At 39.5% G+C, this 22,753-nt stretch overlaps 5 protein-coding genes across 10 annotated transcripts; all 5 read right to left on the minus strand.

The window, feature by feature from the left end:
• Positions 1–39: 39 nt before the first annotated feature.
• LOC132263875 (breast cancer metastasis-suppressor 1-like protein) lies at positions 40–1,197 on the minus strand. Of its 2 annotated transcripts, XM_059763877.1 has the most exons (4): positions 796–1,197; positions 675–736; positions 492–611; positions 40–418 (listed from the first exon to the last, which is right to left on the minus strand). In XM_059763877.1, exons 1-4 carry the CDS (start codon positions 1,001–1,003, stop codon positions 152–154), a joined length of 657 nt encoding a protein of 218 aa, XP_059619860.1. In that variant the 5' UTR covers positions 1,004–1,197; the 3' UTR covers positions 40–151. The 2 variants fall into 2 exon arrangements, with proteins under 2 accessions (XP_059619860.1, XP_059619859.1); XM_059763876.1 differs by having other exon boundaries at positions 492–736; positions 796–1,196.
• Positions 1,198–2,957: 1,760 nt separating this feature from the next.
• On the minus strand, positions 2,958–14,134 carry LOC132263871 (mitogen-activated protein kinase kinase kinase-like). Of its 2 annotated transcripts, XM_059763870.1 has the most exons (8): positions 13,118–14,134; positions 11,417–11,579; positions 11,181–11,347; positions 10,752–10,927; positions 10,050–10,247; positions 9,807–9,957; positions 4,593–4,932; positions 2,958–4,507 (listed from the first exon to the last, which is right to left on the minus strand). In XM_059763870.1, exons 1-8 carry the CDS (start codon positions 13,866–13,868, stop codon positions 3,451–3,453), a joined length of 3,003 nt encoding a protein of 1,000 aa, XP_059619853.1. In that variant the 5' UTR covers positions 13,869–14,134; the 3' UTR covers positions 2,958–3,450. The 2 variants fall into 2 exon arrangements, with proteins under 2 accessions (XP_059619853.1, XP_059619854.1); XM_059763871.1 differs by lacking the exons at positions 2,958–4,507; positions 4,593–4,932 and adding an exon at positions 5,008–7,888.
• Positions 14,135–14,209: 75 nt separating this feature from the next.
• Positions 14,210–17,782, minus strand: LOC132263873 (protein Son). 3 transcript variants are annotated; one of them, XM_059763872.1, is made up of 9 exons: positions 17,069–17,779; positions 16,602–17,011; positions 16,167–16,539; positions 15,823–16,104; positions 15,647–15,757; positions 15,463–15,576; positions 14,666–14,833; positions 14,427–14,606; positions 14,210–14,364 (listed from the first exon to the last, which is right to left on the minus strand). In XM_059763872.1, exons 1-9 carry the CDS (start codon positions 17,654–17,656, stop codon positions 14,254–14,256), a joined length of 2,337 nt encoding a protein of 778 aa, XP_059619855.1. In that variant the 5' UTR covers positions 17,657–17,779; the 3' UTR covers positions 14,210–14,253. The 3 variants fall into 3 exon arrangements, 2 of the variants coding, with proteins under 2 accessions (XP_059619855.1, XP_059619856.1); XR_009468516.1 differs by lacking the exons at positions 14,210–14,364; positions 14,427–14,606 and adding an exon at positions 15,005–15,088 and having other exon boundaries at positions 14,718–14,833; positions 17,069–17,782; XM_059763873.1 differs by lacking the exons at positions 14,210–14,364; positions 14,427–14,606 and having other exon boundaries at positions 14,730–15,088; positions 17,069–17,782.
• Positions 17,783–17,868: 86 nt separating this feature from the next.
• On the minus strand, positions 17,869–20,180 carry LOC132263874 (medium-chain specific acyl-CoA dehydrogenase, mitochondrial-like). The gene is made up of 4 exons (XM_059763875.1): positions 19,763–20,180; positions 19,137–19,490; positions 18,953–19,076; positions 17,869–18,769 (listed from the first exon to the last, which is right to left on the minus strand). Exons 1-4 carry the CDS (start codon positions 19,778–19,780, stop codon positions 18,003–18,005), a joined length of 1,263 nt encoding a protein of 420 aa, XP_059619858.1. The 5' UTR covers positions 19,781–20,180; the 3' UTR covers positions 17,869–18,002.
• A 123-nt stretch (positions 20,181–20,303) lies between these two features.
• Positions 20,304–22,396, minus strand: LOC132263638 (aquaporin-11). 2 transcript variants are annotated; one of them, XM_059763527.1, is made up of 5 exons: positions 21,885–22,396; positions 21,415–21,631; positions 21,078–21,352; positions 20,700–20,838; positions 20,304–20,642 (listed from the first exon to the last, which is right to left on the minus strand). In XM_059763527.1, exons 2-5 carry the CDS (start codon positions 21,587–21,589, stop codon positions 20,425–20,427), a joined length of 807 nt encoding a protein of 268 aa, XP_059619510.1. In that variant the 5' UTR covers positions 21,590–21,631; positions 21,885–22,396; the 3' UTR covers positions 20,304–20,424. The 2 variants fall into 2 exon arrangements, with proteins under 2 accessions (XP_059619510.1, XP_059619511.1); XM_059763528.1 differs by having other exon boundaries at positions 20,304–20,624; positions 21,885–22,394.
• Between the last annotated feature and the right edge of the window lie 357 nt (positions 22,397–22,753).

Raw genomic sequence — 22,753 nt, forward strand, 5'->3', positions numbered from 1 at the left:
TTCAATTGAGCAAAGTTTTCATAGATTAAAAAGTCGTGGTTCTTTTTTATTCATCAATTTGTGTATTTCATTTTTACACTAGAAAAGTAGATTTCTTTTTACAGTGATTTGCAGTAATGCTCGAATATATCAAGGTTTTCCGAGAGAAGTATCAAGTGGCAGCCGCGGAGGACCTCTTAAGTGCTTTCCGGATGGCAGTCCAGTCCTCCATTATGTCTTCGTCCGTTAGCATATACACAATGTAAGGTCCAGACACAGTAATAGCTTTCTTCCGCCCAGGACCTCGCACCTTGCTTGTCCTCTGACTCGTGCCCCAGTCCCCCCAGGATATATCAACATTATGCCTATCTTCCTCAAGTCTCCGGATCTTCTCCATCAGCTCTTCATAGATTGCGTCCATAGCCAAGTGTTTCTCGCTCTAGAGAAGAATAAAAAAAAAACAAATGTTTATTCTAAATTTACCACATATTCTGAAACCAAGATATTGTTACTTCATAATGTTGCCTCGCAGCCTGTTCCTCGGACGAAAACTTATTTTTGATGTTCTCAAGGCGGTACTGCTTCAGAATTCCTGCCACTTCTGTTCGGATCCTCATGTTCTCGTTCAGTCTCTGCAACGGCAACAAGTACTCCTGAGAACGACCACCTCGCAACTCAGACAGCTGCATGTCCACCTGTTGGATCTTCTCACGATAAAGCTGATCACGCAAGATACTGAACTGGCGCTCGAGATTGGCTGGAAGATGCACCAGGATTAGAGACATTCTTCACCTGACAGATCCAAAGAATACTCACTCAGATTGTCCATGCAATCTGCTCGCCGACGCTCGCACTCGCTCTCATCCATCTCCGAGGAGTCATCAGAGTCCGGTTCATCAGCCTCCTCAGCACTGGAGTCCCTGTCCGGGATGCGGCTCGAGCCAGAATGCTCAGACTCCGCTCCAGACATATCTCCATCGCCGTCGCTTTCCCCGTCATTCTTTATCGAAGGCATCTTCACCATTTGCACCACTGACACTTCACACAACTCCTGGTTATCTCCAAATAGTGACCACTTCCGCAGAATCACAAGGAAAGGCGATTTTCTCTGAGCTCCCTCACCTACCACACGCAACCAAAACAAAAGTGACAAGACGCCGAATCAGCGCCACCACAGAGCATCGATGGCGAGCTTTGGAACTATCGTCGAACACCGCCGAACACAAGGAAAAGTCGATGAGCAAGTTAGCAATGAAAAATGTTTTCTTTTAATTCTCCTTCCTTTTATCATGATGATAAAATTATAATATTCACTAGTAAGATTGTAAAAACGTATGTATGTAAAATACTAGAGTTAATACTACAGATCTGAAAAAAATTAGACAATATAAAGGAATGTGACTCGCAATGGAATGAATGGAATGTATAAGTGGTGAAAATGTACCGTTCCTATGGTTTTAATGTCTAAAAATTCATTTAAGTAAATTTCAGGTCAATAATAGATTGACGCATCTCCCAAGGAGCACATAAAAGCCACAAAAAATTTTGATAACAGAAAAGACTATAAGAAATACAGAAAATACATATAAATACACAGAGAATAATTTAGTAAAAGCTTCCAAATACTTTAGTCAAATGACAGCGCAATATTTTTTTTTCATTTCCTCTCTAAGTATATAAAAATCTAAAATTTCTACATTCGGCATTTTACAAGATACGCGTTTAAATTATAAATAATATCATACTTATATGATTTCTCATCATAATTTCTCAATTTATGAATATATATATTTAGAATCTAATAAAACTTTTTGTATTCTCCTTATCGACTAGAGTGAGTTAATTCATCATCTAATTGTTAATTGCTGCAACTATTTTTTTTGTCTGGTATTAGCTTTTTCTTCCGTGTTTTCTTAGTATATCTTTAATATGGTCAAAACTATCATAGACTGCTCAATTATGTTATCTTGGTCATCTCAATACTTTTACTTTGTCCTACATTTAATATTGAAATGTTGATTTCGCATCTCTCTCAATGGCTTCAAGATTTTTCTCTCTTTTCCTCTCTTACTGTCTCTCTCTCTCTCTCTCTCTCTCGATTTAAAATTGAAAAAAGCGAATGAAGTGAGTGAAAATATTTACAATATGTTTTCTATACATCACTGAAAATTTCTCTCCCATGCGTTGATGTATTTGGTTGATGATAATGCAATTCAACTCTTCTCACTCCGTTTTGATTAATTGCAATGAGTACAGAGAGTGTGTGTTTCGCGTTTGTATTATATAGCACCTAAAAGTGGGTCATGAGAGTATAAATAAATTATAAAAATAAGGGAGAAAATTGCACAGCGTTGGCGAAATGTCTCAGGTGAAAGTAAATCTCTAGGGTTGGAGAGAAGAGAATGGGCGTTCACTTGGGCTTCGACGTCCCAGCATTTTTCATGGAATACAACAATGGGTAAAGCTGACGTGGAAATATATACATATATGTATCTGATTTATGTCGCATTGCCATTATGCAAATACCAGTGAGCTAAACAAATAAATTAATTGAATGTATAGTATTCCCGGTGCGTTTCACTCTACATTGAAACTACGCCGTTTTATTAATTGAGTTCTCTCTCTGGCTATTGTTTAACTTGAAGCTTTGTCTTGCTTATGGTGTAATTTCAAGTGATTTTAATTATATATCTAAGGGATTGATTCCATATGAACTCATAATAATTGATTAAAATCTTCGTCGCATGTTTTATTGGCTGTAGCTTGCCTAATTAATTTAGCATGGCTAAGCCAGATTCTTGGACTGTGAGGAATTTGTAGAAAATATGAATATGTTTAATAGATGGAATACAGTTTGCTCACACAGTTATGAAGCAAACCGCATATTCTATTAATGAAATGCAATTTTGTTTCAGTCATCAATGTGAAGATTTTTTCTGACAACTTAAGAGATTATTTTGAATATGTTTTGCTTCTTTTTTTTAAGGAGATACTATTTAAGCTACATTATATATATATATTGCGGAATTTTAACAATTTAGTTAAACTTTTATAAAAGAATATGAATCTCCGTGAAATTTATACGAACACGATATCTAAAAAGGCCTTTAAGTGTTTAAAAATATTCTATTGTTGTATTAATAGATTTCACGTTCATTCAACTATTATTTTAATTGAGAAATAAACTAAAACTAAAAAGGAATTGTTATGATTAAGGGTGTATTGAAAGGCACCTAATTCCCTAAATTTAATGGCAAACCCCTAAGCTTTACCAAGTCGATTCCATGTAAAATGCAAACACGCATTCTCAGGTGGGAGTCTAATGCGAGAAGAGGTTGTAAACATTTTGAATTACACTTGAATGGGATAAAAAGGTGATGAGTAGTGAATGGATCTGGGGGAGAATCAGTATTTCAGTTGAGCCGATTTAGCTCTCCGTCTCGGTGCCGAAGCCTGACTTTGTCGCCACTGCTAGGATGCCGAGTCGCTCATGTTGTAGCGCCTCAACTGCCGCCTCGTGGCCTGCAGAGGTACCGTGCCGTCCATGGATTGACCCTGCGACGGCATATCCAGAGCAATCTCCGGACTAAAGCGGACTCTGCTCTGCGACGAGACGGATGACGAGCCGCCATCCTTGGCACTCAAATAGGAGCTATCATCGCTCGTGAGACTGTCCGGTGGCGTGGGATTCGTTGGTGTTCCTGCACCCGATCCGCCCACCTTCTGGCCCGTCGAACCATATTTCTTCAAGCTCGACCGAAGTTTCGTCTGACTGCCATGCTCAAAGCCCAGACTATTCGGACGTGTGACAGAGATCTCAGGCGATGGAATGGCGATATTCTGAGGATGCCTCACGGCATACGATGGCACATTCTCATACTCCCGTCCACGACTGTGATTAGACGTCGTCGCAGACACGGATAAATTGCTCAAATTGTACAGTGATGCGATCTCGTCGTTTTCCAGACGAAAGCCAGGATTCACGTTACTCGAAGAGGCAGAAGAGACATTTGACAGAGTCCTCCGATGCCCAGCAGCCGATATTCCCATTTGTGGCACTCTTGGCGCTCTTGCAGCTTCATAAGCGAAGTCATGATACGACGCCGAATCGTAGATGGGCATATCAGAATATCCATACGTGGCAGGCTTGTAATCTCTCTCATACGCCAAATTTACTTCCGGTCGATATGGAGAGTAGTTGGAACCAAAGTACGCACTCCCCTCGCCAGGAAAATTTACCTGTGACGTGGGATAGTAATCGCCGGGAACGTATATGGGAGCTCTATTGTCTCTCTCCTCTTGCAATTCTGTACACTCTGTGAATGACGATGTGCTGCACTTTCTCCTGGGTGATGGAGTTGGTGGCACTGTACTTCCACTGATTGACGAACTCAATCCTGAGGTGTTTGTCGTATAATTTGAACCCAATCCGCTGGTTGTGGACATTGTTGAACCCAAGTAATGTTGTGAATTGTCCGTAAATCTCATTGGTTTGTCATCTGGCATACCAAATGTGGAGAGATTTGGTCTGTATAAACAAGAAAAAAAAATGTATTGATAAGCAATTTCTCTCATTAAATCTTTAATTTCAAATCTCTGACTCTTTGACTCACCTCGAATGTCTCGCTGGTCCGTGGTATGTATTGTGTGCATATCCTCGATCGGCAGAGATGAATTCACTCTCAGTGGGACACTGTAGCTCCTCCTGATCACTCGAAATCAGTTGCTGTTGTAGCTTCGGATGTAATGGAGACACATTAGACATCCTCACATCGTATCCCGCTGCCACTCCAGCCAACATCGAAGCCATATTGTACATCATGACCTCAACAATACTCAGCTTGGTCTTTCTTGCGCCCTCTGTGGTAGTATACAGCGTCGGCATAGGGATGCCCAGTCGAGCATGGTGGATGGGACTATCGGAGCGTCCCACCCATTCGTCTTGGCCGAAATCTGAGGAGAAATGTATTAATCTTACCAGAGAGATTGGGCTCAACGCAGGCATCACGTCTAAAGCAATCCCTCATTTTACACTTCTCCACACTCTCTCTCAGCTACCAAACATTGAACCCACCACTTTTGCCGACACCAATCTTGCAGATTCTATTACCTACTAAAAGTAAACGAAAAGCGATAAAAAGCTCGCGAGAAATAAGTATTGAACAAACACCGCAACCCAGTTATAGTTGTTTATATATGAAATTAAAAGAATTTATTTGCCAAATTACATAAAAAACAATTTACAAAAAAAAGAATTAAAAATACAGCACAAATTTTCACATCTACGGCATTAGAACAGAAAAAAAATTAGGAAAAAGACAATTAAGAAAGGTACAATATTCAGCATTGCCAAAAAATATACAATGTAAAAAGATTTTCCTTGGAGGAAACATCATCATTGCAAATCCATCACCAAAAAATATTATCCTGTAACATTCTTTTGTTGGCTCCTTATTAGAACATATAACTCATCATATCAGTTTTCAATAGTAATGGCTTATTAGGAACTTAAAATTTTCATAAAGCAATTTTCCGTATTAGTGCTCGTTATTCATTGAGTAATATTGCATTTTCATCTAAATAAATAAGGAATTATTAAATAAGAAATTACATTGCTATTTTAGTGGGAATTCTCTTTAATATGGCGTGAAAAAGAAGTAAAAACCGTCCACCAAATTTATATACAAAGTTGTACCAACACTGTAAAGAATCAATATGAAAATTTTAAGTTGATAATTCCATATGAAAATTCCATTGTGCCTATACAGTGGGTCTCAAAAGTATTCTAACTGATAATAGGTCACCTTTTTTTTCATGATTACAAGTACCGATACCGTAGAAAGCCACTGTCTTATACAATTATTCACAATTTCAAATAATAGTACAAAAAACAATTTGGACTTAAATTAATACAGATAACTTATGCATGGTAGAAGTTTGATAAATGAAATATGTACCTTTTTTGTCCACTTGGGAACAACATACAAAAAATTCAATACAATTCTACAAAAGCTTAGCTTTTTTCTCCATCTCTACACAATTCATGCAGCAAATTAAGAGTAATTCAAAAAAGAAATAATTATCTAAATAAATTAAATGAAAGAAAATTTATTGTGCTTCACATCTTATTTTATAAGTAAAGAAAGAAAACTGAAATTTCTATATCAACAGGAATATTTCTAAAAAAAAATTAACACTAATATATAATGTTTATTCATTATCAATATAAAATAAATCCGAAAATAATATTCTTAACACAATTACAAAATTGCAAAGGATTGGAAAATTTAATTATTTCCTCTATTCATACGTTCTTTTATTAAATAAAATCTTAAAAGAAACAAACAAACGTTAAATCTTAGTATCTAATAATTCTCTTTTTATTAAGATTCTATTGAAGTTACTTCTCAACTTCTTCAGCTGGCATCCTACTTGGTAGTTTTTCAATTTTATCCTAATTCTAAACTCTTTTTATTGGAATTAAATGATTTTATCCCTTATTCTTCACTATGAGTGGTATGATTTGAGACACGGTAAACCTTGCTACAAATCATCCCGTCCAAAGTACCTGCACTATTCAATTACTTATCATTCTGACGTGCAATCACGAAATTTGGGGTGTAAACCGTATCATACGTAGATTCCGTGCTACTCTCCGTTAAGAGCCTCTCGCTCATTTCACCCTTGCCACTATTTGATGACCCATCGAACTTCTTCTTCTGTTTAGATGGCTTAGCCAATTGAATGAAGCGTTTAAGATACACTGAGGATTTACTCTTTGAGCCTGTCGATTTCCCTTGTTTCAAATCACCCGACCCATAAGAACCCTTGTCGGACGTCAGAGTGGTGATCTTCTCAAATTTCCTTGGTGACACTTCACTCCTCAGTGGAGGATACATTGTTACTAATCGCGTTTCTCTGGACATCTCATCGCTGTGATAAGATGGAAGACTGTACGATGACGTTTCTGATGAATCGTGATTTGTTACTTCAACATCCCGACGAAACGTTACAGAACTCTTTCGGGAAGGTGTGGAGGTGTCCGTTGAAGAGTGATCACTACAGAAAGAATTGGTTCGTTCCTCCCCAAACGATCGCTCATTACCCACATTGGCAGCGAAAAAAGGAAACTGATTACTTTCGCGATCCGCGCGATCAGACTCCATTTCTGTGAGGTCAATCGATTTGGATGTTGGCTTTTGAGTGAAGAAACACTCACGGGGAAATTGTGAATCCGATCCATATCGCTGGAAACGATTATTGTACACACTCTCCTCCTCCTCGCCATATACCGACAGATCTCCACTCGATCGAGAACCCACCCTCTGCTCCCTACCGTAACCCCTATCCGCCGACTGAGCACCAAAATCACCACAATCGCGCACAAATAACTCATCCAAACTCTTCTGAATCGTCCGATAAAACACCCTGTCATAAGGCACATCATCAACATTACCCTTAACACTCCCATCTGGCATTTTGCTATCCAAACTGTACTTCTTATGATTGATCACGTGCGACGAGGAGGTGCTGTTGCCACGTGAATAGCTCTCATCGCTGCGTATGAATCCAAAGCACCCCGTCTTGGAGAATTCATTATCCTCATCGTCCTCATTCATCTCATAACTATCATTTAGCACATGGCCATCTTCTCTCCTCGGTCTACTATACTTTCTACAACTAAGTGTATTTAAACCTTCATGACTTTTACCTAAGATATCATTCCGCGATGGGGTCTGTGCAACTGCCAGCGTGGTCATCGCCGTACGGGATTTATCCAAATTCGGGGCACTCTTACTGAACTGTGCCGGTGTCCACGCCGTGGGACGGAGGGCTGGCAAATGGCCTCGTTCACGCTGATGGAGGGTCGATGGACCCCATGTTTTTCCTTTGATCACATCAGCTGGGTCTTTAAAAGTATATAACACGAACAACATTAATCCCCAAGTATTCCTTATCTTATATCCTCCTTCTCCTCCTCCTCTTCCTCCTTAACTTCAACTTCCTCTCTTTCTCTTATTCACCGATGACGATGAAACATCGACACGTATTCTGGATGAATTTACGGCATTCGAAATATTATACTCTTCTTACAATGTTCTCTTGTTTGTCTGTAGAATTCCTATGTGGAACTTTTTACCCACCTTCCCCATTCCTTTTCGATGCACTTGCGCAACGGAAAAGTTTCCTCATTTATCATTCTGTGGACATAACTTGTAAACAAAAATTAAACATACCATTCTTATTCTTTGAGGAAATTTGGAGCATACTTTCTTGTCCAAAGATTGCAACCAGTTTTGTTTGTAAGTGAAATATAATTGCTATTTGTACACAAGTATATATACACATATACACTTTGTATATTTACCAACTAAAATCTTCTCCAATAACAACTTTTTTTTTATATATTTGCACAATATGACACTTGATAGCAGCAAATGTGGGAAATTCCCTAAACTTTGGCTGATATGTATGTATGTTATTCGTATCTGCACTTTCCAAGAAATAATTACAGTGCAACACCGGAAGAACTTTTCGCCAATTTGTGTTGAAAATTGCACAGAATCTTTCCAAACAACCCTCTTCCTCCCAATCGATGTGATGGATAACTTGGCACAATTACTAAAGTTGAAAACTCAAACTTTTGTGTTTACTGGCTCTAACGTCTGTAGCCTTTTGAATAATTAACAGAAAATTTAAAGGGATTTCGCTCTAGCACTATCGACTATAATCATGAATCCAACTTACTATCTTACTACTTATAAGATGAAAAAATGTTAAATAAATCATATAAGAGAACATATGTAAGACGTATAACGTATTATATAAAATAAATTTGTGATAAAAATAGACCAAACAAAAAGTTGCAATAAAAGCTTTTATAGTGAAATTGTGGAAATCCAAAACACGTGTGTGATAAAATGATGCGAAAAAGAATGAAACATAATTTATTTTATTTAAAAAAAAAGAATCACTCTCATCCACAGCAATCATGCAAAATCTTTCACACACACACAAGCTTTATTGGAATCTTCACTTTGATGCCTCCGATGTGAAATATCTTAGTTTCGCCTGATTAATATTCTAAGCTTTCTCTCAGTTGCGAAATTCCCAAAACATTCTTTCGAGAAATTTCTTATTATTCTACAAAATATGTCACTACAAATTGATATGTCAACTGAAGTATTTGAAATACATATTTCTTTGAATTCAATAAATACGGAAAAGATTTTTGAGGAAACTGACTGGTGAGGCGAAATGGCTCTTCGAGAATGCACTACTTTTTTGGAAATTTCAAAGTTGAAATAGGTAATATTTTCACCGCCACTTCTTGATTTAGAACGACAAACAACCACTGTCGTCCGCTCAACCAGACAATTCATTGGCCATAAAGTACGATAATGTGAGAATATTCCAAAACTCTCATAAATTACTATGTTTTAAGTTTAGGTATAAAAAAAAGTTGAAATAATTTTTAAATATTGAAAGTATAATTTTACACAATTTAGTAAAAATAAAGAAACACACCTTTTACAATTTACTCCACACACACACACCCATTCACCCACTTTCCCATTGCCTCGTAGCACATGGATTTCCTTACTAATTCGTCAAACAATCATTCTCTATCTTCATCCCCTAGTCTATTACTCTGACATCGGTTTCATCTTCATTTAACCGTGCATAAAGTGTACTCAGGGAAAACAATCAATCTGTGTGCACGTAATAAATGCACGTATAAAGCCAAAATAATAATACTCTTTTGGACAAAATTGATGAGAAAGTACATTATGAAATATTCTACGAGAAATCTCAGATCAACTCACGTGCAATAGCTCTCAGTCTCGGGATTGACGGTGAACCAGGTGGAGTGTCTGTTCGCAGACGATTCTCCTCCCTCAGCGTCGTATGCTGGACAGTGATGGTGTGCCGAAAGTCCAGTGGAAAAGATATTTGTCCCGGTTCACGTTTCAACAACTACAATTTAGAAAGAAAAAATTTGGTCCTTTTAGCATTTTATCTTACACATAATGGAATTTATCATATCTCTTTTATGATAGAGAACCCACCTTCAATCGACTCTTGCTAAATTTTCCTCGTCTTTTCTTTGGAGTTGGCGTATTTTGTGATATCATGACATTTATCTCCCTCTCGAGCAGCTCCAATTCACGAGCTTGCAGTTCTTGTTCGCGCTTCTGCAAATTTTCCTCCTGGATTCGCTGCTGAAGCTGAACACGTGTCAGTTCTTCTTCTTTGCATCGCAATTCCTGTACAAGAAAATAATCATAGAGTCAATCAAAACCTTCCGAATAGACATCATGTCTCTTTTGCCTTAAAATATTTATGAAATATCTCAAACTCTGGCAAACAAAGCAAAATAATAAATCTTCTCTCTCTCTCTCTCTCTCTCTCATATATTATACACAATTGTTTGCTATTATTGTGTAGTAACAGAAATCCCAAACTTATCACACATATATAAAAACAACCAAAAAAAATTACAAAGAAATTCAAAAGTAACTCAAGACTCTCCTATCTTCCATCCTTACCTCTTCAAAACTTTTAAACGCCTGACGGCACAAATTTGCAGCAAAAAATAAAATTTATATTTCTTTTTATATGAATAATATATCTAATTTGATGATATAAGAAAAAACTTAATCCCCAATCCAAAAAGGCACCTTTTGAGGAAAGTATATTATATATAAGAAAGTATGACTGTGAAGGTCACACTTTCCTTTGGACAGTGTTCTTATTGAAGAATCTCTTACCTTTTCTTTCTTGCGCAATTCCTGAAGAACTTCAGCAATTTCTTTCTTCCACCCATCTTGCATTGTGTGAAAGGACTCGTGAGGTGTTTGAGTAAATCCTGAACGCACAATTACATCCAATTCTCGGAGTGTCTCTTTGAAAGACGGTCGACTATGAGGATCACATTCCCAACAACCTACAAGTGGAATATATTTAATAATTATTATTCATATTTCTCTATGCAAACAAGTGCTAATTTATAATAATAATAACGTTATTTTTGCCACTCTACATAAACTTTTCACTGCTTTCGCTCTAAAATTTCTGCTATTATAATCAATATCAATCAAAACATTGAAAAACCAATGGATACGTATCAAATCAATTTTTGGAAACTATAATCGCATTACCATTTTAAATTGGAACCAAATTTGAAAGTGCATACATACCCTTCATGAGTTTTCCCCATGCTTCAGGACATGTCTTCGGGATCGGTAGCGCCAGAGTGTTGACAGCAACACCATAAGCGACCGACAGGGAATCAAATCCTTTATAAGGCGTCTCTCCAGTGAGCAGTTCCCATAGGAGAACACCATAACTCCACACATCTGAAGCTCTGAAATGAGAAAAAGTCATTGCAGTTGAAGAATCCGTGATTACTTTAAAAACATAGGCATTAACTCACTTCGAATAGGTGCCGCATTTAATAACTTCAGGTGGCATCCAAGCATAAGTTCCAGCTGCAGACATTCTTGTGGTCTTGTATACTTCACGGGCGAGTCCAAAGTCTGTGATTTTCAGTGTTTTGTTGTGGAGATTATCGCCTTCGATTGCCTCGCTAATGAGCACTGTATTGCAGGGAAGAGAGAAAAAGAGAGACGAGAAGAGCATTAAAGAATGTTAAATATCAAATTTATGAATGGTATTCTCTGTTTTCTAACATTTGCACTAATACGTAAAGTCTATGGGAAAACGGCGAAGAACCACACAGTTGCTTTTATTTTACAACCAAAATCTTATGTATTTAACAAACTGTACTATTCCTCTACACTAAACATCAGGTACAAAAATGTTAAATGACAAAACCAATTCACATCTTGGCAATGTGAAAAAAGCAGGGAAGGTTGATGATAAATAGTAAATTGACTATAGGTTATTTTGTAATGAAAATTTTTTCCTTAATTTTAATCACTTTTCAATATATACATTATATAATATAAAATGAAATGGTATTAAAATACCGAGTAAATAGAAAATCATAAAAAGTCCTTCATAAGGTACTCTGAGTATTCTTTATAATGTTTTCAAATAATATTAAAGAATTTTCCTGCAATTATCAGCAAATGTTCTTTTACTCAATCCTTCAATCGATTCATACTGATATTGATATTGCAGAAATATCGAATTAATAGTAAATACAACGAAGTGTTTTCAAATTACATAATTCAGCGCATTATCAAATTACAAAAACGCTTGCAAGAAATTCTATTGTGTCGTCCATTTATATATATATTATGTGTGTACCTAAAGTTAAATGCGTTTTTCGGGAATTGATCGCAATTCTGAATGAATTTCAAAAGTGAGTCTTGCCGGGAATAAAAGATATTTAAAGGGTTTACTTCGTTATATTTCAATAAACTGACTACCACTTCCTAGAGATTACATATTTTCAGACTATAACTTGGTTCATAGTGACACTGATAAAACAGACAATAAAAGACTGATAAGACACATTACACCGTCCAACCTTCAATTTTATGCGTAATTTTATCTTGAAAATCACAAAGAGAATAAAAGAGGAAATACTTTGGAATTGTTGGACATTCGATTTATCATATACAGAGAGAATAACTCAGAAAGTTATCTCGAAATTATGTGTACGCGAGAGCGAGATTTTAATATCAGAGAATTGGCGCCTATTTGAGATCTTAGGAGCAACTTCATCTTTATCATCTTGCTCAGTAAATTCCGCAATATAAAATGAGAAATATGAAGTGACGAGTTGAAAAAGATTTAGATATCGTCTGTCTGGAATGTTAGTGATTTTGGCCACTCTCGACGATGGAGGAAAAAAAATATCGGATAAAAACTCACGTACCAGACTGATCTCTCATGGCTTAAAGATTTCGGCCGAGGGAAGAAAGTCCCAGCAAAATATCAAATGCCCGACACGTGTTCACCAGAACTCTTGACGACGGCGATATCCACTTTCATCATTAATTAATTATTGCGACATATCGCGAGTGTGTCTGTGTTAGAGATTCCCGCAAGAGAAAGAGCTCGCGTGACAAGGTCTTTGTTTACTCTGTCGACCCGCGCGCGACTGCAGATCCTCAAAGATGGGACTTTGGGGTTTATCAGGAGCTTCAGGGTCTGGGTCACTCACCGTTGGAGCTCTTGAGATCGCGATGTATGACAGAGATGGGGGCCATGTTGTGCAGATAGTTCATCCCGCGGGCGATCTGGATGGCCCAGTCCACAAGTACGTCGGGTGGGATCTTCCTGCCAGCGAGGATGCGATTGAGAGAGCCGCCACGGGCAAACTCCATCACAAGGCAAAGCTTCGGCTCCTTCAGACACACTCCCTTCAGAGCCACAATGTTCTCGTGCTTGAGCGACCAGAAGAGCTTGGCCTCCTGGAGGACGTTCTTGCGCGTGACATCGATGTCCTCGTCAGGACCACGACGGGCAGCCTTCACGGCCACCTCCTCGTGTCCCCAGTAAGCGCGGTGCACTTTGCCAAACCCACCTACGCCGATGACCTCCTTGAGCTCTAGCTCCTGATACCCAATCTCCTCTGGCTGGATGTTACCGATCATAGCGCTAGGCAGCAGCGGGTCGCTATCGGTGACAAAGTTGGAAGGGAAGATGCCCACCTTGTCACCTATCTTGCCCGTCCACCAGCCCTCGTCTCCGGATATGTTGCTGTCCTTGGATAGCACGTAGACAATCTGGCCACGACGCAGTGACAGTTCATCTTCGCCCTGAGCATCGTAGTCGAACACGGCGGTCCACAGCACTGAATTGCTGGGCGGCCCCATCTCGGCCGCCATTGTCGTCGCCACTGAGGGCGCGCGCTCCGGGACAGGTACTTGGGGGCCCTGCTTCGCTTCCGACGACAGTATCAGTGGCGGCATCCGACTTGCACCCAGCGAGATGGTCACATCAATCTTCGCATTTTACACACCCAAAACACTATCGCGCGCCCCATCAAACACTCCCATTCACGATGGCACGCTCTCGAGCTTACGGCGACACGGACAAATCACGCAGAGATACAAATTAAAGCTACAATTACGGCACTCATTTTCTCAACTTCATTTTGCAAATATTTGCAGCGCCACCTTTACAATTTCACTACCCATTGTCTCCACGCGCAGCGCCACTTGTCGCTAAGGAGGATGTGGAACCGCATGTGGAACCAGATTTATAATTTTCGATCCACACCAACGACCACTGACCACGATGCTACCAATGAAATCTCTCTTTACATGAAGATGTTTCGTATTTATTCTCAGGCAATTAGGGAAGAATTCCCATATGCTGAAGACAACATCTCGCCGCCATTGCTTTGGCCTCCTTCTTGTTGTTGCTCGGAGTTTGCGGAGTGTAAGAAACTCCATTTAAGGTGACCTGGAAGAATAGTACGGGAAAAGTGTATGACAGTGCAGGTGAAAAAACTGAAGACATCATACCTTGAAGAGAAAATTCTTGTGATGTCCAGGCCCACTCTCCATGACAACTTCATAGATAGGCGATAACCACTTTCGCTTCGATGATAGCTCACCAAGAAGGGACACTGGATGCTTATTCTCCATAGCTTCCTTTGTCAGAGCAGCGTTCATCTTTCGCTTCCGATGATTCTGATGAGGGTTCTGCCCAACAATACACACCGGTAATATAATTATCTTTACTTATTTGTACAAATTCTCACCTCTTCATTGGCTGCCAAGCCTTTCTTGTCGAGCTTCACCTCTAGCAAGAGTGGCTGTAGAGAACCTGACTTATCCTTCCCGAGGGCTTCACCTGGTCGCCAACCCATCTTTTGCAGTAGATGCATTCCCATTCCGCCTGATACCGGGGCGGTGCAGATGAGCTGGTCCTAAACAATTGCGAAGAACATTAGCAAATCATTCAAATTTATCAATATGGTTATTTATGTGCATATTGAGAATACATCTCGAGAGTACGTCTAGAATTGTTTGAAATAATTAACAGAGTGAAAGAGAAAGCAATTTAAAAATGAGTCTTCAATGCAGCGACACATACTTACCAATGTTGGAAAAGGACGAATTCATATAATAAACTTAAGAGTGTGATTCACTTAGAGGAACACAGCGATGCTAATCTCAAATTTCTGAAATAAATTTTCAGGATACCTCACTGCTGTATATCGGTATATCATCCCTCCCAGGAAGGGCTGATAATATACAGATATATGGCGATCGTGCCGATAAATTGGGGTGATTAAATGATTGATCATCATCATGAACAAGGCAGCTTAGGTAATGCCTGAAAATTTATTAGGATCTTTCTCTTCAGAGCATCAATGTAGATCACCTAACAAGCTCATATATCGCAATAGGAAACTCCTCAACCGGCTCATTAGAAGGGGGAACTAAAGCGATCCCAGCTTGATCAGATGATCTACATGAATACATATTGCTTTTGCCAAGGAGCAGGAGTAACAAGAAAGTTTGTGAGAGACCGAATACAACAATTCTCACTTACTCTTTTTGCCCACGCTTGGTAGCCTGATTGCAATTCTTTTGCAGTCAAGATACTGGCTCCTGTGCTGCCGAGAAACTTTCCAGGAGTGAACTTTGATGTTGCCCAGTTGGACATCTGCAAATGAGAAATCAATGTTTAAAGAAATCCCGTTATTTCTACACTTATCAACAAAAGGGAAACTTACGTCTTTCTGAGTATTTTGCATTAATTCCTGTGCATCTTTATCCTGTGGGTTTTCCTGCAATTTCCGCATTGCGTTTAATCTCTGACTGATGATGCTTGAGACATCCAGACTCTATTTAAAGGGCGAAAGAGTTAATATGTCAGAAATAAAGTCGATATTTTGTTCAGAATACTCACAGTTGTTTCAGCTGTCTCGGGAAACACGGTTTCTGGTTCTGGAGGACGAGCTGGTGTTGGTGGTGGCAGTTCTTCAGTGGGAATCGTGTAAAATGCCTGACTCAATTGCTTAGCAGGAATTGGGGCGGTTTTCTTCGATTCCTTAGGAGGATCTGGTTTTTTGGGCGAAACCGGCACCCACTCAGATTCCGTCGCTCTGTGATGTTGTCCAGATGATACGGGGAACTGCATTAGCAGAGCCTTTGTCTGCTCAGCGGTCTTCGGAGGAATTGGAACGGAGTTCTATAAAATTCAAACAGACTAATAGAAACCTTTTCAATTGAAAAAAAAGTATATGTTTTTACCTTGATGTTCATAACGATAGGTCCCCGATCTTTCACCACAAAAGGATGATGAAATGCTTTGGCATTTCCATCTTTATCGTGATCACTGTCCTCATTTCCCGAAGAGACACTTGATAGATCATTGAGACTTTCACCGTTGGAGAGCTTCTTACAATACTCTGTGAGCTCTTCAATTGACTTCCCACCATGAGTCATCTTAGCAAGAGCTTTCTCTTTATCAGCCGGCGCCAGATTCTGGCAGCCAGGAAGAGTTCCATTCTTCAACATTGAAATTGCATTCTTCCTCGCAATTTCCAAGAGCTTCTTCTTATCAATTTTCTCCCTGGATTTTTCTGCTCTAGATCGAGAACGAGATCTTGATCGTGATCTTTCTCTATTGTAAAAATAAAAGAATTTGTAAGAGCAATAGAAATATGCTAAGATGATAAATTTTACCTGTTACGGCCTCCCCAGAAGCGATCTCTGTTACCCCTATCACTTTTCTCATTTCTGTATCCCCTCCTGAAATCATCCTCGTGACGCGAGCGATGGGACATTCTCTCTCTTCGTCGCCTGTCCATACTATCATGATCGCCTCCTCGACTTCTTAAAGGTGAGAGAGCCTTGTGGATGTATTCATCCTCATCTGACATGCTAAAGTCAGACAATGATGCCCCTTTATCGTTCGTTCTCGTTTCGTCCAACGCATCACTGGGCCTTTTCCTCGAACTCCTGTCCAGACTGCGCCGATCCTTGAAAGCTCCCTTTTCAACTTTTGAAGCTACCGAGAGAATTGAACTATTCTTCAGATCCTTGATGACGATTTTATGTGATTTCGCTTCTCCCTCTTTCTCTTTCGCTGGCTCCTGAAACACGCAAATTGTCAGCAAAATATATTTCAGTCTCAACAACAAATTCAATACCTTCTCGTCAATCTTCCTAGATGGTTCTTTTGTAAGATGATCCCTTTTATCCAGTGCTTTTTTATCTTTAACCCCTGTACGTTCGCACGCATCCGGTACATCTATTCTCATTGCTTTCCCTGCTTTCTCTTGAGATTTTCTCCTCAATTTCTTGACCTTCTTCTTCTCATCTTCTCCACCTTCCGACTTCTTCTTTGACTTGCTTCTTCCATTAGCTAGAGACACTTCAGAGTCTGAACTCTCAGAATCAGTATCGACGTTGTCTTCCCGTTTCCGTCTCTTTGCTTTTTTCTTATGCTTTTTATGCTTCTTCTTTTTCTTCTCCCCCTTTGTAAGCACCTTCTTCGGGGGCGCAGCATTAAATACCTGAAACAATTCCGTCAGGATCTCATCTGAACTCTTCAGAGGCTCCACAGACTTCTTGTCATCCTGTTCAACATTTGTGTCAATGCCGAAGAGAGTGTCCAGGAAGGTGGAGATATCGTTTCCGGGAGTTTTCTTTTCATCATCACGAGGTGGTGTCACTTTCTCTCGCTTGATTCTCGATGGAGACATCGGAAATATTGTACTTTTACCATCGTCTTCCATTCTCAGTAATTTTCACTAAAGTTTTATAATGTATTTCAGAGAATATTTCTTATTTAGGTAGTAATTCCTAAGACTTTCATCATGAGCAACTTTCTCTTTCACAAAAATAATCACTGATGACATTTAGAAATGGGACACCCAGTTGGTCAGCCATTGCACCATGCATTACCAACACAATACAATGTATGCTATTCACATTTGAAATAACTGCCGAATCACAATTTAATTATTTTTTAATATTTTCCTTCATAAAATTCCGTATTTATTGAAGAAATGTGACACAATTCGCACAAATACAATATGTAGAAATCCTTCAAATACCACTCACTCTGAACACCCAACTAGATTACTTATTCATCCTCTTAGCCGCTTCCAACATCTCCCTGGAGATAATTAGTCTCTGAATTTGTGATGTTCCCTCGTAAATCTGATAGATCTTAGCATCGCGCATCAGCTTCTCCACCGGATACTCCGTGTTAAAGCCATTTCCACCAAATATTTGTACTGCATCTGCAGCCACGCGATTAGCCATGTCGGCAGCATAGCACTTGGCAATTGAGGCGTAGAAGGACTTCTTGGGACTCTTGATGTCCACCTCGTGAGCGGCCCTCATCCACGAAATTCTCCCAGTTTCTACCGCAATAGCCATATCCGCAAGCATGAAGGCGACCGCCTGGTGGAAGGCAATGGGCACACCGAAGGTCTTTCTCTCCAGAGAATATCGTGTAGCTTCATCCAAAGCTCTCTGGGCCAATCCTACAGCTCCTGCTGCCACAATCGGTCGCGTGGCGTCAAAAGTTCCCATGGCCACCTTAAAGCCCGCTCCGTCACCTATCAAAACATTTTCCTTGGGCACACGGACGTCCTCAAAGGTCACACCGCGCGTGTCCGAGCACCTCTGGCCCATGTTCAGCTCCTTTCGGCCGGGTGTCACTCCGGGAGTGTCTCGATCCACGATGAAAGCAGTGAAGGCCTTGCCAGCAGGTGTTTTTGGGTCGGGGTCCGATCTGGCCAGCACAAAGTACCAATTCGCCACTCCACCGTTCGTGATCCACATCTTCTGACCATTGATTACATATTCATCTCCTTTCTTTTCAGCCCGTGTTTTTATGCCTGATGAGATGCAATAATGAGATTGTTTTAGTATCAATACGAGACGGAAAGATCAGAAATTATTGTGTAAATATTTTGATTTTATCAGTCGAGTTCAGTCAAATCATGACCTGCTCGCGGAAAATTACTTTATAATTGAGAAAGGTCACTTTCATTGCTTAAATCATATTTTCTTGAACTAACCATTAACATCAGATCCTGCTGATGGTTCGGTTACACAGTACGCAGCAAGAAGAGGCTCCTCCACAAGGCGTCCCAGGTACTTCTGCTTTTGTTCTTTATTACCAAAAGTGATTACCGGCATTTGCTGAAGACAATTTCACATGAGATGAAGAGAAAAAAAAACAAATCCTCTAGAAAAACTCACCCCCAATCCTGTTCCTTCAAGCGCCAAACCAATTCCTGAGCATCCGTATGAGAATTCTTCGGTCACCAGACAACTATCGTAGAGTGGCAACTGTAGACCACCGAACTCCTGTGGGATGTGGGCATTCATGAGACCCAGAGAGTGGGCTTTCTTCACAATGTCCCAGGGAAACTCGCCCGTTCTATCGTGATGAGCAGATTTAGGCATAATTTCCTCTCGTGTGAATTTTCTGGCCAGCTCCTGCATTTCCTTCTGTTCATCCGTAAGAGCCATACAAAAGCCGGTTGAAGAATGCCTCACACTAGCCATGGGCATGAGAGACCTTCGCCCCAAGTTGTTCAGTTGACGAGCGAGCTGCTTTGGACAAAAATTTGTAAGTAAAAAGCCATTTTTTGCTACGTGACCTAAAATTTTATAGACATCTCTGGGTAGCTTGTTAACAGTGTTTGCATTGCTGGGATTGATAGGCAAAGGCTTATCAATCAAAACGGCGATTATAAAGAATTGAAATGCATATTTAAAATCAAAGGGGATTCAGAGGATTTCCATGGATTAACTGATTTGCTGATAGGTAATAAATCTTATCAAATGACGTGTTATTTTTCCTCACTTATATTTGTACTCACCTGAGATACGATGGCCATGTTTGAGGTAATTACACTAAAATACTAAGGGGCTGAAGGAAAATGATTTGCAAATAAAATTAGAATGAAAACAAGCAAGATGCAAAATTCTGGACTTTCCTCTCTAAGTTGGAATGACAGACTGAGCTCAAGTTAGGGGAAATCGGCACAGAGCGCGCAGACGCTTTAGCTGCAATGGAGGGCAATAACTTTGTAGACTGCTCGTAACGTCTGAATTGTTATTATTGTCTTTATCTCTATTCTTGCGATAAATTTCTTTATCTGTCTCATATTTCTTTGCAATTGATTTAAAGTCTAGCTTTATTATCACAGGTTTATTGAATCATTCGGTCTATCAGTTGCGCTAAAATAGACTAATCACGAATTGTCTGAAATTCCACACCCAGACCATAGAGTAATTGATCAGCGAGCGAAAACGAGTAGAAAGAGTGAGAGAGAGAGAGTCATGATTAAAAGGGGAAGTAACGTAAGATCCAAAGTCCAACCATGGAATTTATACAATGAATGAACCGATAGCCTCTCATCCAAACAATTAAAAGGATTTATTATCAATAATATCGCTTCAAAACATACACTTATTGCAAAATTATTGTCTTCTGGATCATGTAAAAATTCGCAATATCATAAATAAAATAAATATTTTACTACTCTTCTTTGGCTTTGGTGTTTCCCACCATCAGATTGTGGATTGAGGGCAGTTTGAAAGCGGGCACAGACAGAAGAGCTCCTCCGCAGGCTCCGATCCAGTACACAATGATGTGCTCGATGTTGGTGTGTCCGGTGCAGCCCCACTTGAGTGCCGTTGCCAGAACAGGATTAAAGTATCCGCCAGAATAGTTGAATGCTACAAGTTTAGAAACAACTTTTGAGCTCCCGTCAAGACTGAACGTTTAAATTATTAGAGTCAAACACTCATTACCGGCCACCACAAGGCTGGTCCCAATGAAGGAATCAATTAAGGGAGCATGCTTAGGACCAAGTTCACCCAGGCTCTTGGATGCGAGACGACAGAGAAGTGTAGCAAAACCCTCAATAACGGCTCCTAAATACGGATTAACCTAGAACAGAGATAACAATAGACATTATTTTGCGCCAAACAAGAAAACTATGGGTTGTTAAGTTGTTTTCTGTGAGAAAATATCATCATTACTCAAAGTTTATGTCAATTTTTGCATTAGTTGAAATTTTACATGAAATATCAACACACCTGTAAAAGCTTTAATGATAAACAACAGTAGTTCTTCTATTAAAAGCTCTATAAGAAGTATATAAGGAGGAAATATTCAAAATAACATACTTGAAGATCTGCTGTGCATTCCGCAAAAGCTCTTCCCTCGTGAGTAGACGCTAACTCTAACCACCAGAGAACTTGCACGAAACGGAAAACACAGCATCCTCCCATAAGTTGAGCCCACGTCTTCAGAGCCACATTTCTGGGTGATGTTTTTCCCTCCACCATATCTTCCATGTGCGTGTAGGGACATGCTGTAGCATCACCCCAAACTTGCGCCCACCACACGGTGAGAAGAAACAAGAAGATGGCATATGTGGCTACCCCAAAGTTGTCAGCAACTAGAAAAATCCACATTTAAATTATCAAAGGTTGTCCCGGAACTTCTAATCAGAGAACTCACCGATGATTAACTCGAAGCAACATGCACAGAGTTCAGCAGCGGCGATCGCCTCGTAGAACAGTTCCTGCACGAGTCCCTCATTCACCAGGCGTCCAGCGAGCTTCCGGGCTGTCTGAGCCAATGCACACGAGAGGCCAATGTAGCCCGTGCTCACCAGCAGCGCCAATAGAGACATTCTCCGGCACAATCAATTCGGCAGCGTCACACAGTCGCACCACTGCCAAGAGGAGGCAATAATTGGACCACGTCCAAGTTCAATTGAAATCTGGGCTCAAGTGCTGCTTATTCCTAAGCTCGAGGGAAGATGAATGATTCTCTGCATAGTTCTGCTCTTGAACTTCTTTCATTAGAACAATATTTATAATCTGTATGGACTCCAATTAAACAAAAATGTTGATCTTTTAATGAAATTGTAACAATAATGGATATGTATACATATTATTTTGTATATTGAATATAAAATAACTTACCAAAATATTTAAAATAATTATAATTCACTAGTGTTTTCAGCTTCACGTCTATTACATATGTGTTGGACAATTATTGTCACTAACTAAATGGTAAAGCGCACACCTTATTTGTTATTCAAGTGGGATTGCGAATAAATTCTTTTACATCAACCTAGTTGCGTAACACACTCAAGAGACAGTTACATATGCACAAAAATCACTTCTAATGAAATTCACAGAAACTCATATCACATTTTCACTTATTACACTGGGATTTTGCTGCCTGATTTTATCACTAGACGCAAGAACTGCACTTTCGCGGATCCACCAGCTGGCTGCAACCTCACGCTGGCCACAGACTGACATGGTTGATCGCATGAAAATTATATTTAGATCACCCTCTCGCTCTCTCAGTTATAGAGAATATTATTCCGCTGAAGAGATTTATTTGCAAAAGTGCTTAGAGAAAGAGTCACAGCCACTCGTTTGCTTTACTCTCCGTCCGATGTCTAAAAAAAATCATATCTTTACAGCATGACGGAGAAAAATACACTGATGTGAAGCTTAAATGCAAGATGCGAGATAACTCTCGATGTTAGATCGCAATTCGCGATCAATTAAGAATGTCAAATTGCGAAGTAAGTATCTCTGGAGCTTGCATTGTATATGGGGAATTTAGCAGTTTTCCATGCACATCTGAATCGAATTTTATACAGAAAAATTAAAGTGTATGTACAGAAATGGTAATATGATTTTATTTTTAGAAAAAGACTTAAACTAAGTATGAATGGAATTCAGTACTCTTCTATATTTTCAACCAATGAAAATATTTATAGCTATAAAATTTGGTGAAGCATAAGCTGCATGCAAGATAACCATGAGTTAAAATA

This window comes from Phlebotomus argentipes, unplaced genomic scaffold (genome assembly GCF_947086385.1).
Source record: "Phlebotomus argentipes unplaced genomic scaffold, Phlebotomus argentipes genome assembly contig_39, whole genome shotgun sequence".
NCBI lineage: Eukaryota > Metazoa > Arthropoda > Insecta > Diptera > Psychodidae > Phlebotomus > Phlebotomus argentipes.